Genomic DNA, 15,160 nt, shown 5'->3' with positions numbered 1-15,160 from the left:
TATATATATATATATATATATATATATATATATAAAATATTGCATGCAACCCCTTTATTCAGTGTAGGACACGAGCCTACAGATTCCTTATATTATGTAATAAAATTTCTAAAATGTTGATTTTTACCAGGTCAAAGTTTGGTGGATAGAGAGAGGGTGAGAAAGAAAAAGGGTTATTGGGATGTAAAAGTTTACAAATAGTATCGGAGTGTTATAACTTCAGATTTGTCCTGAATGGAGGTGAAGTGGGCATAGGACAAGTAAAGCCAGAATTAGACAGGCAGTCAGTATAGATAGGTAAATCAGGTCAGGTCAATTTTGAGTGAGTCCTGAGAAACTGGAGACAGTCCCCTGAGGGATTGAAATGTTATTTCCTTCAGAGCCCTTTCTCCACCCTTATCAAGAACCTACCCATGCTCCAACTGTTGCTCAAGTAATCTGTCCCAGGAATTACCCCTCCCTACAGGGAGCTATAAGGTGGTTCACGTGTCCTGGGTTGCACCATCCTCACCTTCCCCCTTCAGCCCACCGGTTTCCCACCTACTGGCCAGCCCACCTAGCATTCCTGGGCCTAGACAGGTGCACAGGAGGGAAAAGATAAGGGGAAGAGGGCAGAACAAAGGAAGCCTAGGACATCTAAAAAGGGCAGAACACCTTGCTTCCTGGGATACCAGCTATGGCCCCCTTCTCCCCCGCAGTAGAAGTCTACCTTACCGCTTTTTAAATAAATCATGCTTTATATGCTTGCCTTGGCGAGCTTCTCTAATGTTCAAACTTCAACATGCCGGGGAGCAGAAATTGTCACCTAACTGGCTTTAACACAAGTATTTATCCCTCGCTGCTCCATAGTACCAGGGATTGAACTCAGGGCGCTCCGCCACTGAGCTACATTCCCGAGACCTATTTATCAGTGTTCTTGATGGAACTCAATGCCTTGCGCATGCTAAGCACATTTTTCATTTTTTATTCTGAGACAGAGTCTTGCTAAGATGCTCCGATCTTGTGATGCGCCTGCCTCAGCTCTTGGGGTCTCAGGCATTGTGCTATTGGCTCCATATTTGCAACCCGCCACGCCTATTCTTAGAGAAGTTACCCTAACCTGGGGCCTAAGGTCAATGGTGGCTCACTTGTGTTTATGCGGTTAAAGGAGCAAATGCACGTTTAAGTACTGAATGCCCACTTTGTACAAAAACCCCACTACAAGTTTTACCTAAAGAAAGAGGCATAAATGTTCCAATGGGGTGTCGAAGGACAAGGGAACAAGCGCTGGACCACGGAGGTCTAAGGGTTTACGGCTCGAGTTCTCAAGTTGTTTGGTGGTTTTTGGTGCTGGGGATGCACAGGCCAGGCAAGCGCCCTACCTGAGCTGCCCCCCAGCCCCACTCCGCAAGTCCTTAAAGGTTTCCTGCCTCTGTGCCGCTGACGCGCCGCGTCCCAGCAGCAAAACCGCCACCACGCTAGCCTTCCCTTAGCGCGCGACGGCCGGAGCACCGGCACCGGTACCCACCGCGGCTGGGGTGCCCCGAGCCTGCGGCGCGCTGGTAGCCCGGAGGTGCGCCCGTGACGTCCGTTTCCTCCCGGCTCTGATTGGGCGAAGCGTTCCGGCCCTTCTGATTGGTCGGATACACTACCACCCCAGAGGGCTTTGCGGCGCCACTTCCTTTCCGCCCTCCGATTCCGCGCAAGAGGTGAGTTCGTCCCTCTGCTGCCATCAGATTCCATCCTCCGCCATCAGCCCATCGCAGCCGCCCGCGCGGCCATGGATAGGCTTCTTTGTTGCCGCAGGCGGCGTCGGCCTGGGACCCAGGCGGGAGGACCTGGGGTGGGGGCCCAGGGCGCGCGGCCAGGCTCCGGCCCTCACTCGTCGCCCTTCTCCCCTCGAGGCCGTAGGCCGCCATGGCGCCCAGCCGGAATGGCATGATCCTGAAGCCCCACTTCCACAAGGACTGGCAGCGGCGCAGCGATGGGACCCATCCGGCCCATAGTGAGGTGCTCCATGGTGAGGTGCTCACACCAAAGTCCCAGCAGGCAGGGACTTCAGCCTGGAGGAGTTGAGGCTGGCAGGCATCCACAAGAAGGTGGCCTGGACCATTGGCATCTCTGTGGACCTCAGGAGGTGGAACAAATCCCTACAGGCCAAAGTGCAGCGGCTGAAGGAGTACCACTCCAAGCTCATCCTCTTCCCCAGGAAGCCCTCCGCCCCCAAGAAGGGAGAAAGCTCAGCTGACAGGACCAGAACCTATACAAGAAGGAGAAAGCCAGAGTCATCACCAAAGAGGAAAAGAACTTCACAGCGTTTGACAGTCTCTGGATGGCTCTCGCCAAAGCCTTGCTCTTTGCCATGGATCAAAAAAGGCCAAGGAAGCTGCAGAACAGGATGTAGAAAAGAAAAAAATAAAGCACTGTGGTATCTTGTAATAAATGCTCTCCATGAAGCTTAAAAAAAAAGTAACTATCTTCATATGAATATTTAAGAATATGATATTTTTTAGAAACAANGGCCCATAGTGAGGTGCCCCACGGTGCGGTATCACACCAAAGTCCGAGCTGGCAGGGGCTTCAGCCTGGAGGAGTTGAGGGTGAGTGCGGGAAGCGGCGCGGGCCGCGGGTCCGGCCCTCGTGGGTCCCAGCCAAGTGATGACATTCTCCGGAATCGCTGTAGTGCCTTGATGAAAGTACACTTGAACCCTTTTCCATCTGACGGCTGAGCGTTTGTTGTGGCCCCGTGGGGAAGGGCTCCGTGGGCCTTCATCCGTGCCTGCTTTTGGTGCAGGTGGCAGGCATCCACAAGAAGGTGGCCCGGACTATTGGCATCTCGGTGGACCCCAGGAGGCGGAACAAATCCACCGAGTCCCTACAGGCCAACGTGCAGCGGCTGAAGGAGTATCGCTCCAAGCTCATCCTCTTCCCCAGGAAGCCCTCCGCCCCCAAGAAGGGAGACAGCTCTGTGAGTACCGCGTGCTGGGAAGTAGGAAGGTTGGGAGCTGAGAGGCAAGGTTCAGGTCGAATGATCTCTGTGCCTGGGGCCATCATATTCTCCAGCACCTTGCCATTATGTGTGGGCAGTGTGGTTGATGGTGAGGACTCTTGGGCTAACCAGCTGCCAAGGTGTCCTGCTGTGGTCTGCTGTCTGCTGGCGGCGGCAGCTGACAGTGCTGTGGACTTGAAGCCTGCTTGCCTTGCTCAGATGCATCTTGTCCAGAGGTGTTCTGAGGAGGCTTAGAGGGTAAAGTCAGCAGTGTCCATCTTTGTGGGCTTTCATGAAGGTTGCATTAGGGAATGGGTTTGCTCTGCTCCCATTCTGGGTGCTCAGGACCAGGTGAGCATTGTTCTGGGCCTGTTTTATCTCTAATGACTGGGCACATAAGGGCTCAGGATATTGTGACACTTAGGTAAAGTGGAGCTGTACTCACTTCAGTCTTACTCCACAGGCTGAAGAACTCAAACTGGCCACCCAGCTGACAGGACCAGTGATGCCCATCCGGAACGTAAGTAGAGACTTGGTTTGCTTAGGTGTTGTTCTAGAGGTTGGCAGGCGAAACCTTGGGTGGGACAGATACCTGGTTGAAAGGCCATAGGTGGCTTTTTAGCTCAGGTTTTTAGGTTGTGCGAAGGGAGGTTCTTAAGCCCTCGGAAAATCAGGGCCACTTGAGGAATGAATGCCTTGTCCCACCTTTCAGAAGTTTTATTGACACTCCCTTGATCTCCCCGCTGCAAGCCTGCAAGTTTCAAAAATATATTCTAATTAAAACATTTATTCTAAATAAAATAAAAATTATCTGTAGGAATTATTTACAGGACACTTGCCGGGTGTGATGGTGCATGCCTGTAATCCCAGCGGCTCAGGAGGCTGAGGCAGGAGGATTGCAGGTTCAAGGCCAGCCTCAGCAGTTTAGCAAGACTGTAAGCAACCTAGTGAGAGACTTGTCTCAAAAAATGAAAAAAGGTCTGAGGATGTGGTTCGGTGGTTAAGCACCTCTGGGTTTAATCCCTAGTACCAAAAAAATTGCAAATAGTAGTACTCTAAGGGAAACATCAAAAGTAGGAAAAAGCAGACTTCAACCTTTGCATGACAAATTAACCAGAATAAACTTTACAAACAATATCTAAGAACCCTGCATGTGACACCCAGTGACATGGGGCTCTTGGTAGGTAATGAGCATGATGAGGGGGTCTCCCACAGGGTCCCTGCTCACTGCTGTTTGGAAGCCAGTCTGCAGGCAGCCCTCTGGGAATGCTGGTGGTCTTATGTCCCTGTGGCCTGCCCAGCAAGTGTCCTGGAGGTGGGGGTTCTTTGTCTTCCAGTCCCACAGCAGGGTCTGCTTACTTAACAACACCCCTTTCATAGTCTCTCTGGGGACTTAAGTCTAAGATGGATGTTGAAATGGGATCCTGCTAAGTTGCTGAGGCTGGCCTTGAACTTGGGATCCTCCTGCCTCAGCCTCTCAAGTTGCTGAGATGGCAGGTGTGCACAACTGTGCCCAGCAATGTTTTTCCTCTTGAAATCTTATATGTAGTTTGGTTGATTTGCCAAACTTAGGGTCTTGTGCGTGCTAGGCACTCACTTTGTGAGTTGTATGCTCCTGGCCATTAATTCATTTTTATTTATTTATGAATGAGTGACAGGGTCTCCCTAAATTGTCCAGGCTGGCCTCAAACTTAATAGTCTTCCTGCCTTGGCTTTCTGAATAGCTGGATTGTATGTATAGGTCATTATTCCTAGCTTTGATTTTTATTTCTTTTATTTAGAGACAGGGTCTCAGTGATTTACTTAAGGCCTCGCTAAGTTTTTGAGACTGGTTTTGAACTTGAGATCCTCCTGTCTCAGCCTCCCAGGCTGCTGGGATTCCAGGCATGCACCATCACGCCTGGTTCATCTTCCTCATTTTTTTTTCTAATATTTTTTTAGTTGTAGTTGGATAACGATACCTTTATTTTTATGTGGTGTTGGATCAAGCCCAGGGCCTCACAGTAGTCGAGTGCCCCTGAGTTCCATCCCTGGTCCCCCACCTCCACCCGCCAAAAAAAAAAAAAGTAAAAAGTAAGAGGAGAGACTTTCTCTCTTAATATTTGCCTGCTGCTTTATTTTTGTTGATTCAGGCGGGTGCGGAGTTGCCCAGACTGGCCTCAAACTCTTGACCCTTTCACCTCAGCCTTCTGAGAAGCTGGGGCTCTGGGTGTGTACTGCCATGCCTGGCTATGGGGAGACTTCCTAACCTCCAAAGAGGATAGTCTTGTTTGTTCCTGGTGGTGCCAAGGCAGGTTTGCCTGGCTTCCCTTGGACTTCTTACTGGTTTGGTTGTGGGCAGTGCCACACAGCCCAAGGTATCAGCCTCATCCTGTCCTCCCTCCCAGGTGTACAAGAAGGAGAAAGCCAGAGTCATCACCGAAGAGGAGAAGAACTTCAAAGCCTTTGCCAGTCTCCGCATGGCTCGCGCCAACGCCCGGCTCTTTGGCATCAGGGCAAAAAGGGCCAAGGAAGCTGCAGAACAGGATGTCGAAAAGAAAAAATAAAGCGCACTGTGGGGTCTTGTAATAAATGCTCTCCATGAAGCTAAAGCTGGGGCTCCTGTGCTCTGCCTCCACGTGCAGTGGCCAACTGTGCTGGGCCACATTTGTTGGGTGTGCTGCCAGGGCTCTCCCCAGCCTCCCAGAGCTTGCATTTCATCTCAGGATTTAGTTTGATGATTTGAATTGCGCCTGGATCCTTTTTGCTGTCCCTAAAATGTTCTGAAACTGTCCTTGCTCCATGGCTGGATTGCCACCAGGGTGAGGGTGTTCACTGCCCACCTTGAAGGTGGGCCCTTATCTGCCTATGTCCCTAACTGTAGCTCTAACAACCTCAGATACAGCTTTCTTGACTGAATCCTTGTGTTTCTTGCCTGGATACACCCAACATTCCTTATGGGATGCTTCCACCCTGCAGGTAAGGGGTGATAGACCACATGTCTCAGCAGTGACACAGCCTGTGTTTTGGAGGCTGTATACCCCTGCGCCTGAGAATGCAGCAGTAGCCTCTGGCTGTTGCATGTTTCCAGGTTGTTGTGTTCCTAGGAGGTTAGGGTGGTTCCTGGCTGCAGGTTCTAACCAGTCTGCAGGTCCTGTCAAGCAAGGGTCCTTCCTAGAATGAGACTCCTAAATGAAGTGCTTGATGGGGGTAGGGGTGGGTAGTTGGAAAGTACAGACTTGAGGGTTCTCTGGGGTCAGGAGTCCTCTCCCTGCCACAGAGGGTCCTCTCCTACCAGCAGGTAAGCGAGTGCCCTAAGACAAAAGGCAGTCACGAGGCTGGTACACAAGTGTCCTGCCAGTTGAGTGCTTGCCAGCTCCAATTTACAGGTGAGTTTGCATCCTCTAGTCTCTAGCTGGAGGGATTAGGAAGTGTGTCCTGCAAGGGCTCTGACCCTGCAGTCCTTGGTCGTGGGCGAGGACTGGGTTGGACATTAATACTTTAAAATTATGCAGTAGTTTTTAATTTGGCGAGAGATGTGCAGTTCTAAATGAACTCATGTCACCTATCCCACCACAAGTTTATTTTTAATCTGCATATTGTATAGTTGTTTTGTTAAAAGGAAGAATTAAAATGAATGCTCATTTCCAGTTCTTCGGAAACTAGTTACAGTAGGTTATTTGGGGGTTTTTCCACTTGGTTTAACAGAGTAGAAGTACATAATTTTAAATATGTAGGGCCGATGTTTCCCTTTTCAATGGTAGTTTTTCGTGAGTACTTGAATTTATTTTTTCTTTCATGGTTTCTGGATAAGTCTTTTATCTTTTATTGTACCTGGTATTGAACCTAGGGGCACTTACCCATTGAGCCACATCCCTAGCACCCCCCCTACACACACACACACCTTTTTTTGTGATTCTCCTGCCTCAGCCTCAGTTCAATCTCAGTACCCAGGACTCAACCACTGAGCCACATCCCCAATCCCCATTGAGACAGTATCTTACTGGGTTTCTTAGCACCTCGCCATTGCTGAGGCTGGCTTTGAATTTGTGACTTTCTATCTCAGCCTCCAAGCCACTGTGCCTGGCCTCAAACAGAGGAGGCTGGAGTCCTAAGTCTGCCTGCGTGGAGTTAGAACACAGCTGGGTCGCACCCCTTCTCAGGGTACTGGCTCTCCTCTTGGCCCCGTCCACCTGTGATTTTCATTTGTTTTCTTGAATTAAAGCAGCTCTTTGTACATTAAGAAAAATTTGCCTTTTTGTCACAATAACTTCTTTTTTTCGCTTTGCTGTTTTGAGTCTGCTTATCTTTGGGCAGCTGGGAGACAGGCAGTGTGAAGTGGCAGAAGGCCCACAGGCTGGGCGTCTGCAGTGGCACTGGTCATCTCTGGCTTTCCAGCCTCAGCCTGCTAGTGAGGAATTTCTTTCAGATGTTACCTCTGCAGCAGTAGACTTGCCACCTGGGTACTCTCCCAGGTTCCCTGACAGGTCCAGCCACCTGGCCCAGGCATCTCTGGCCCACACTTTGTGGAGCCACATAGGCATGAGGCTGCAGCTAGGGTCCCCAGATGCAGGCATTCCTGTGTGTCCTCACCTAATGCTCAGATAACCAGTGTGCTTTTCAGTTGCTAAGAACAAGACTTAGCTAGGTGCAGTGGTGCATGCCTGTAGCCCCAGTGGCTCGGGAGGCTGAGACAAGGATCGCAAGTTCAAAGCCAGGTTCAGCAACTCAGCAAGGCCCTAAGCAACTCTGTGAGACCCTGTCTCTAATGGATGTGGCTCAGTGGTTGAGCACCTGGTATTCAATCCCCAATACCCTCCCCCCTCCAAAAAAAAAAAAGCAAACCAGATGATACTCAGGACGCTGACCCAGCTCTGGCTCAGCTAGCCTAACAACCTGTGTCCTGCTGAACAAGTACCGAGGGCTGCCTGCACCAGCACCACTGGTTAACAGCAAGGTGGAGGCTGATGTGCATGTCAACAGAAGTAAAGAGGAAATAGGTCTCTGGAGTCCCTAGTCCCAAGCTAGAGGGCACAGCAGCCCCCGCCCCCCTCTGTAAAGGGAAGGTGTGAGTCTTGCCCCTCTGCTGCCTCCTGGGGTGTACCTTGCCTCACAGGTGAGCTCAGGCCAGGCAGCGGGAGCTGTGCAGTTCTCCACGCAGCTTTCTGCCACCTCTGAGGCAACTTGAGAGGGGTCCAGGGCTGGGACCTCCCTGGCAGCAGCACAGTAGAGGGCTGGTGTGGACAGCCTTGTCCAGCGCTCACACTGAAGGGTGGCAGTTAGCTCCATCAAGCAGATCAGCCTCAGACCCTCCTGCAGCACCTGAGGTCGGGATTGGGCCATCAGCGGGGTGACCTTGAGCATGGGAGGCGCAGGGTCAACCTGCCTTCTTACAGCCCGGGCCTCTGCCAAACCCTCAGTTTCCACATCTGCACTGGACTCCCAGCCCCACGGCATGGGGAGAAATAGAGTGCAGCCTACAGCCTGGCCAGTTCACGCCCTCTGGGGAGCTCCTCAGGTAGCAGGAGCTTCCCCGGAGGAGGAGATGGCGAAACTAGGTTATGGATAAAAGGGACTGAAAGGGTGGAGGGAAACATCCAAGCATCGCCCAGGCAGGCCCTCGCCAAGAATATCATCAAAGCCCAGATGAGTCGCACAGGACTAAAACCAGGACGTCTGTCCACCGGACATGCCTGGCACACATCCCCAGGACACCGTTCCTGCCTGCCACTTCCACCCACAGGACTGGTGTCCCTGGTCTCCCTGGTTTCACCCTGATGCCCGTGGCTGCAAGCTGCTGATCTGCTCTTGTGAGGTGCCCTCCTGCCGTGTGGGCTTCTGTGGGAATACCGGAAGGGGAGGGCCACAGCGCGCCTGCAGGGAGCTTGGAAGTGCAGCCTTTCCCACTGAGCTCAGCTCAGGTGCCGTGCAGGGTGCTGGCTGCTGTCGGGGCAGTGTATGACACAGCAGGGCCTGAGTTAGCAACCACCCCATGTTGCTTCTCAGCGGAGAGCCTCCCTGCCCACCCCTACTCGCCACTGCTCCGGCCATGCCAGCCCCCTGCAAGGGCTGAGCTCGGGGCAGCCTTGCCTGGAGGTTGGGGTTCCTTTTGCCCAGCCTGCTCTAAGGCGCCCTTGCTGGCTGGGCTTTGTGAAGCCACCCCTGCCTGGGCCTTTCCCTACATGGGAAGGGCCGGGTCCTGCACGTGCTCATGGCCTCCACAGGATGGCAGCAGAGGCCCCAGCGTGTGGCAGGGTGAAGAGCAGCTTGGCTGCTGCTCAGGCTCACAGGACAAGCCCCAGGGCACCAGGGCCTCACAGCCAGCATCCACAGTGGGGCTGACCTGGGCAACCACGGGTCTGGGCAGGAAGCCCCTTGGCAACCTGCAGCCCGTCTGGCCAGAGGTCTTTGCCCAAGTCAGGAGCCTGCTGACCAGATGGTCAGTGTCAGGTGGGGAAGATGTCACCATGGCCTTGTGGCATGTCGGATCCCTGTCACGATAAGGATATGCCAGACACAGGCTACTCGTGATTTTCAAGTCCAAGGCCACCAGTCCAATGGCTTGGCATCTGGCAACGGCAGAATACTGCCATTAAACCTATCCAGCGAGTGCTCACACCTGGTGCCAGGAAGCAGGGAGGGGCAGGCGGGCCACAGCCTCTTTCCAGGGCTCGTCCTGACCTCCTGAGGCCTGTCAGGCCCAGCTCCCCAAGGACCCACAGCCTCTGACCAGCACCCCTGAGAGCAGTTTCAACACAGGGGCATAACATCCAACCGGGGTCCCAGAGGTGACTGAAACAAGACTAGAGCCGAGACCCAAGCAGTTCAGACACAGGCAAGGCTTTTGTGGGGTTCCGTGCCTTAAGAAGGGACACAGAGCTCCCACCTCGAGTGTCCATCTGACTCCTCGGACAAAGAAGGGGATGGATTTTACATGTGGGGGCTGCAGGGTGGGCCTGGGTCTAGGAGTTTTTGTTGGTTTGGGGCTGTTTCCAAAGTGCCCTTCCTTGCTGAGCATGTGGTGCATGTCTATAATCCCAATGGCTCTTGAGCCTGAGGCAGGAAGACCGAAAGTTCAAGACCAGCCTCAGCCACTTAGTGAGGTCCAGAGGGGTCTCTGGGTGAGGCAACAGGCAAGCCCTGCAGGTGGGTCTGCAAAGAGGCAGTGCAGGTCCAGGAGGTGGTCAGCAGGAAGAAGACTGGACACAGAATGAGCACAGTGGTCAGGAGCTGTCTGCCTGAGTCCAGTGGGTCCCTGGGACCATGGGCATCCAGCTCTCAGCTCAGGGTGACCCCAGGGTGGGAGGAGCTTGTCCTAGCCAGTGGCATTCAAGTCACTCTGCCCAGCTCCACAGAGACTGTGAGAAGAGCCCTGTGCAGTGTAGGTGTCCCTGTGGTCAGTCCTGAGCAGCCGTACTGCGGAGCAAAGCTCTCAAGGCATGTTTGAGGGCCTGACGGGTCTAGGAGGTTCTGAGTTTGGGCTCCGAGTGGTGGGTCCAGATGGAGTCCCAGCTCTGTCCCTGTTCTGTGACCTCAGGTATCACAGTGTCCTCGCTGAGCTGTCTCCTTATCAGCAAGATGGATGGTGTCTCCTGACCAGCAGGACTTCTAGGGGCACATAGGATGCCCATCCCCAGCTATTTGCAGAAGGCGTGCAGCAGACCCCAGAGGCAGGAGGGGAAGATGGGCCAGGGCTGGGTTTGGAAAGGTCAGCCACCATGTCCCTCCAAGGGCAAGGGTCCTGTCAGTGTCACTGTGAAAGAAAGAACTAGCCAGAGGGGATGGCCTGTGGGAGGGGAGATGGCCTCTGGTTGGTTCAGCATGCCCTTGTGTGACAGTGTCTCTGTGGTCCCAGCACGCACATCTGCAAGTGTTAGTGGCCTGTGCACCTCTGTGCCCTTGATGGCTGTGCTGGAGGAGGGAAGCCCCGCCATCAGTCCCCAGGCATCCGCTCTCACAGAGGCCACGGCTGCCCTGGACACTGTGTGTTTATTTTTGTTTGTTTCATCTGGTTTCGTGCTAGGGAGTGAACCCGGGGCTCTACTACTTAGCCACATCTTCAGCCCTTTTTTATTTTGAGTCAGGGTCTCATCACGTTGCTGAGGCTGGCCTTGAGCTTATGATCCTCCTGCCTCAGCCTCCTGGGTAGTGGGGATCCTGATGCAGTGTATTTCTTTTTTTAATACTTTTTTTAGTTGTCCATGGACCTTTATCTATCTATCTATCTATCTATCTATCTATAGAAATGGTGCTTAGACCCAAACCCAGTGCCTTGCACATGCTATGCAAGTCCTGTGCCCCTCAGCCACACCCCCAGCCTGACACTGTGTATTTCTAAAGCAGGAAAAACAAAAGGTCCTGGGAGAAGGTCCATGTGGACACACCTTGGGTGCTCTGAGACAACACAGAGGGCAGGTCAGCACCAGGAGACAGGAATACCAGCCGGGTGTGTGGCTTGTGCCCTTGCTACCTTCCTCTCCACACCCTTTGCAGTGTCCACACTCCTGAGTGGCCTCTGAGACCCCTCTCCTGCACTGGTGGGCGAGGACGCGGTTCCAGTTGTTCCCAGGCTCACCCAGAGCCACCCTGGGGGAGACGGTGCTGAGTGCCTCTGGACATAGGAGCGCACCTGCAGGCTGACCAGCCCTGTCCTCTGTCAGGCAAACAGACCTCATGTGCCTTCCTGGAGCAAGGACACACCCAGGTGGGTCCAGAGGGCCAGTGTGCCCCGAGCATTCCTAGGGTCCCAATGTCTGGGCTGAAGCACATGGTGTGCCCGCTTGGCAGGGTGGCCCCTGGCCAGTCCCCCACCCTCTGTACAGCCCTCCAGACTGAAAGCCTTGCACTCAGGGGTGGGTGCTGAGCTCCTGCTCCCTGATGACACCTTGGCATGGGATGAACTTGTCATGTGCTCAGCTCAGGAGGACAGCCAGGGAGGAGGCCACAGGCCCTGGACAGCAGCCCAGGAATGGGAGAAAGGACGCTGGGCTCCAGAACATGGCCGGGAGCACGGGCTCCAAGGCACCAGGAGGTGCTGTGTGGCCCTGGGCAGGCTCTCCTCGCCCCCAGCTGAGCTGATGGCCAGTGTGAGTGAGCGGGAGGCCATGCAGCCTGCAGACATGGGGCCAGGCAGCTCTGGACCCGCCCTGGAGCCTTCTCTGGGCCACGACTCCACTCACTTGCCTGCTGTCTATTGCCTTAGTCAGGGCTGGGAGGTCCATCTTGCAGGTAGCCCAGGCCTTCCTGGTCCAGTGGTGGACAAACTGTGGCCAGCACGACTCTGGACAGTGGAGCCAGTGGTGTGGAGGTGAGAGCCCAGAGAGGGATGTTAGAGGGTGGGCAGACTGAGCAAGGCTTTGCAGGATTAGTAGGAGTTGGGCAGCAACAGAGTCGGTAGGGTTTGAAGCCCTAGAGCTCAGAGAGCTCTGTGGGTCGTAGGTAAGGATGGTTCATCGTTGAGTCTAAGATTAAAGGTTTAGTTGCTGTTTGGTGCCAGAATCGAACACAAGGGCACTTTACCACTGAGCTACCTCCCCAGCCCTCTCTTTCTTTCATTCTTTAATATTTTTTTAGTTGCAGTTGAACACAGTACCTTTGCTTTATTTATTTATTTTTATGTGGTGCTGAGGATGGAACCCAGAGCCTCGCATGTACTAGGCCAGTGCTCTACCACTGAGCCACAACCCCAGCCCAGCCCCAGCCCCAGCCTTTTCTAAGGTTTTATTTTGAGACAGGACCTCCCTGTTGCTGAGGATCTTGCCACGTTTCTAAGGCTGGCCTGGACCTTGTGATCCTCCTGCCTTAGCTACTGGAGTCCCTAGGATTACTGGTGTCTCTCACAGCGCCTGGCCTGAAGCCAATGATTTAGAAGCACCCAAATTGCCAACATGGGGTAGGACCAATGGATTCTGGGAGTTGATACCATGGCTTCCAGCTAGTACAATATTGACACAGACCAGAAACAGGAAGCCCAGTGACCTCCTTCAACACTGTCAGCACCTCCTTGAGCGCCAGGCGCAGGGGCACAGCTTAGTGCTAGGGCAGCTCCTGACATGTATGAGGCCCTGGGTTCCAGACCCAGAACCACACACACACATACGTATTTACTGAACACCAACACTGGGCCAGGCACAGCACTGGGCAGGGACAGGGCCATGAGTCAGGACCAGATGGTCTCCAAACTGCCATACGTGGTGAGGGCTCTGAGGGTGGGAGGCTCCTGTTTTTTAAAATTAATAAAAACATACTTTGCATGGGGAAAAAAACCTGGAGGGATAAGTATCAAAATGTTGGTAGTGTTTATGTCTGGATGCTGGAATTTTTGCTTTTATCTGCTTATCTGCATTTTCTAATATTTCATTTATCATTATTTTTTAGTTTTAGGTGGACACAATTTCTATATTTTATTTCTATGTGGTGCTGAGGATTGAACCCAGTGTCTCATGCATGCTAGGCAAGCGCTCTACCAGGGAGCCACAACCCTAGCCCTCATTTATTATTTCTTACACAACAGAAATAAAATATATATGAAGGGGGTGCTCATGTCCTGCCTCTGATCCTGCAGAAAACCTCCAGGGACCCAGGTCAGGAGCAGAAAGGGAGCTGGAGGGAGGCTGGGGTCGAGGCGGGCCCTGCTGTCTGCCCTCCTTGGCTCTGGGTGGTGTGGGCTGGCAGTGAGGAGGGGCGGGGCCAGGCATCAAGGACTGCAGGAGACCCTGCTCTCCCCACAGGTTCTCTCCTTTGGTGCCAGCTGTGGCCCAGGCTGCCCAGGGACCTCCCAGCTATGGTGGGAGCCCTGTGTGTGCCTACACTCTGGACTCAGAGACGGGGAGATTCCAGCTCTTTGACTCTTCCTGTCCTCCTGTCTGGGGAAGTGCCACCTGGTACTCCACGGTGCTGCCCTGTAGCAGTGAAGAGCTGAGAGAGGCCTGAGTCAAGCCCTGTGCCCTCAGAAGGACAGCGACCAGGTGCACAGCTGATGGCTCCAGCCCCTCGCCTTCTGCAGAGGGTTCGGAGGTTGGTGGCCCGGCACCCTAGCCAGCTGCTCCGCTGGGCTCATGCTGGGCTGGTGTCTGAGTGCAGCGGATGCTTCCTGGAGATGTGCGGGGAGGAAGGGCCTGCGGGGAGGCCCAGAGACCTGCTGGCCGCAGTGGGTCCTGCAGGGAGCAGGGCGTCCCTCATTCCCATGGAATGCTGGGAGGCTTCCCGGGGTCATGTGCCCAGGAAAGCTGGCCTGGGAGGGCCTGGAACCCCTGCCACCAGAGTCACCCTCAGGCGCACAAGCACAGCTAGGTACTGCAGCCCTGGCACCGGAAGCCTCGGGAAGTGGGACGGGGAAGATGAAGAGCAGTAGGGCCGGCTCTGCGCAGCCAGCCTGCTTGGATCGGGAAGAGCAGGGAGGCCTGGGCAGCAGGAGGAGGTGGGCACCAGATGGGGCTAGCATCTCTGCTGCTCCTGACCCCACCCGTGACCCGCGGATTGGAAGGTGCCAGCCAAGCCCACTCCGCCAGCCAAGGCGCTTCCTTGGCAAACCGGGTAGGCGCCCGCAGAGTGCAATCCCTCAGACCGGCTGCGAGGGGACGGTATCCTCGTGGTCCCTCTTCAGAGGGCTGGCTGCCTTCTGCTGTTCTTGGCTGCCCCTCTGACCTCAGGATCTTCCTCTGGAGTCCTGGTTGCTGAGGCTGAGCCCTGAGCTCCCCTGATCCTCCCTCCCCTTCGCTCTTGCTCTTCACATCTTGCCTACCTCTTCCCTCTGCCCCTCCCTGCCCTGCCCCCCATGGCTTTTGGCCAGTTCTGTGCCTTAACTTTATTCAGAAATTGGCAAAGTGAATGAGCTGGAAGGCAATCTGTCTCGTCCAACAACTCCTCTTTCGAGCTGCTTCCTCTGCCAGGGAGGAGTGGTGGTGGGCAGAAGGGAGAGAATGCAGCCTAGGCCCGGAAGCCCAGCTCTGCTCTCCTCCAGCAGCGGGACAGTTCCTGCGGGATCTGGAGCAGGTAGGTGGCCAGGGACCTTCGTGGTCGGACTCTGACCCTCAGTCCAACATCTCCAGTTGGTGAGGGGATCTGCCCGCCCCCAGAGCTCTGCTTCCTGCCTCCAGCCCCAGGCAGCGAGGTGCCTGGCACACAGTAGGCGTCCCCTAACTACCTGTGGTTTCAGGTGGGTGTCACCGAGTCTGGCGCTCCCAGGAGGAACGCAGGGATTCAGTGCAGTGG

At 54.2% G+C, this 15,160-nt stretch overlaps 1 protein-coding gene and 1 non-coding gene across 2 annotated transcripts; both read left to right on the top strand.

The window, feature by feature from the left end:
* Positions 1 to 1,930: 1,930 nt before the first annotated feature.
* Positions 1,931 to 5,559, top strand: Rpl13 (ribosomal protein L13). Its single transcript, XM_015495943.2, has 5 exons — positions 1,931 to 1,989; positions 2,513 to 2,579; positions 2,774 to 2,947; positions 3,432 to 3,488; positions 5,356 to 5,559. Exons 1-5 carry the CDS (start codon positions 1,964 to 1,966, stop codon positions 5,512 to 5,514), a joined length of 483 nt encoding a protein of 160 aa, XP_015351429.1. The 5' UTR covers positions 1,931 to 1,963; the 3' UTR covers positions 5,515 to 5,559.
* Positions 2,636 to 2,717, top strand: LOC125613173. The gene has a single exon (XR_007343671.1). It is a non-coding gene; the product is annotated as a small nucleolar RNA MBII-202 (small nucleolar RNA).
* Positions 5,560 to 15,160: the final 9,601 nt, after the last annotated feature.

The sequence above is a fragment of the Marmota marmota genome, unplaced genomic scaffold (genome assembly GCF_001458135.2).
Source record: "Marmota marmota marmota unplaced genomic scaffold, marMar, whole genome shotgun sequence".
Classification (NCBI taxonomy): domain Eukaryota; kingdom Metazoa; phylum Chordata; class Mammalia; order Rodentia; family Sciuridae; genus Marmota; species Marmota marmota.
This window is presented reverse-complemented; position numbering and strand designations above follow the sequence as displayed.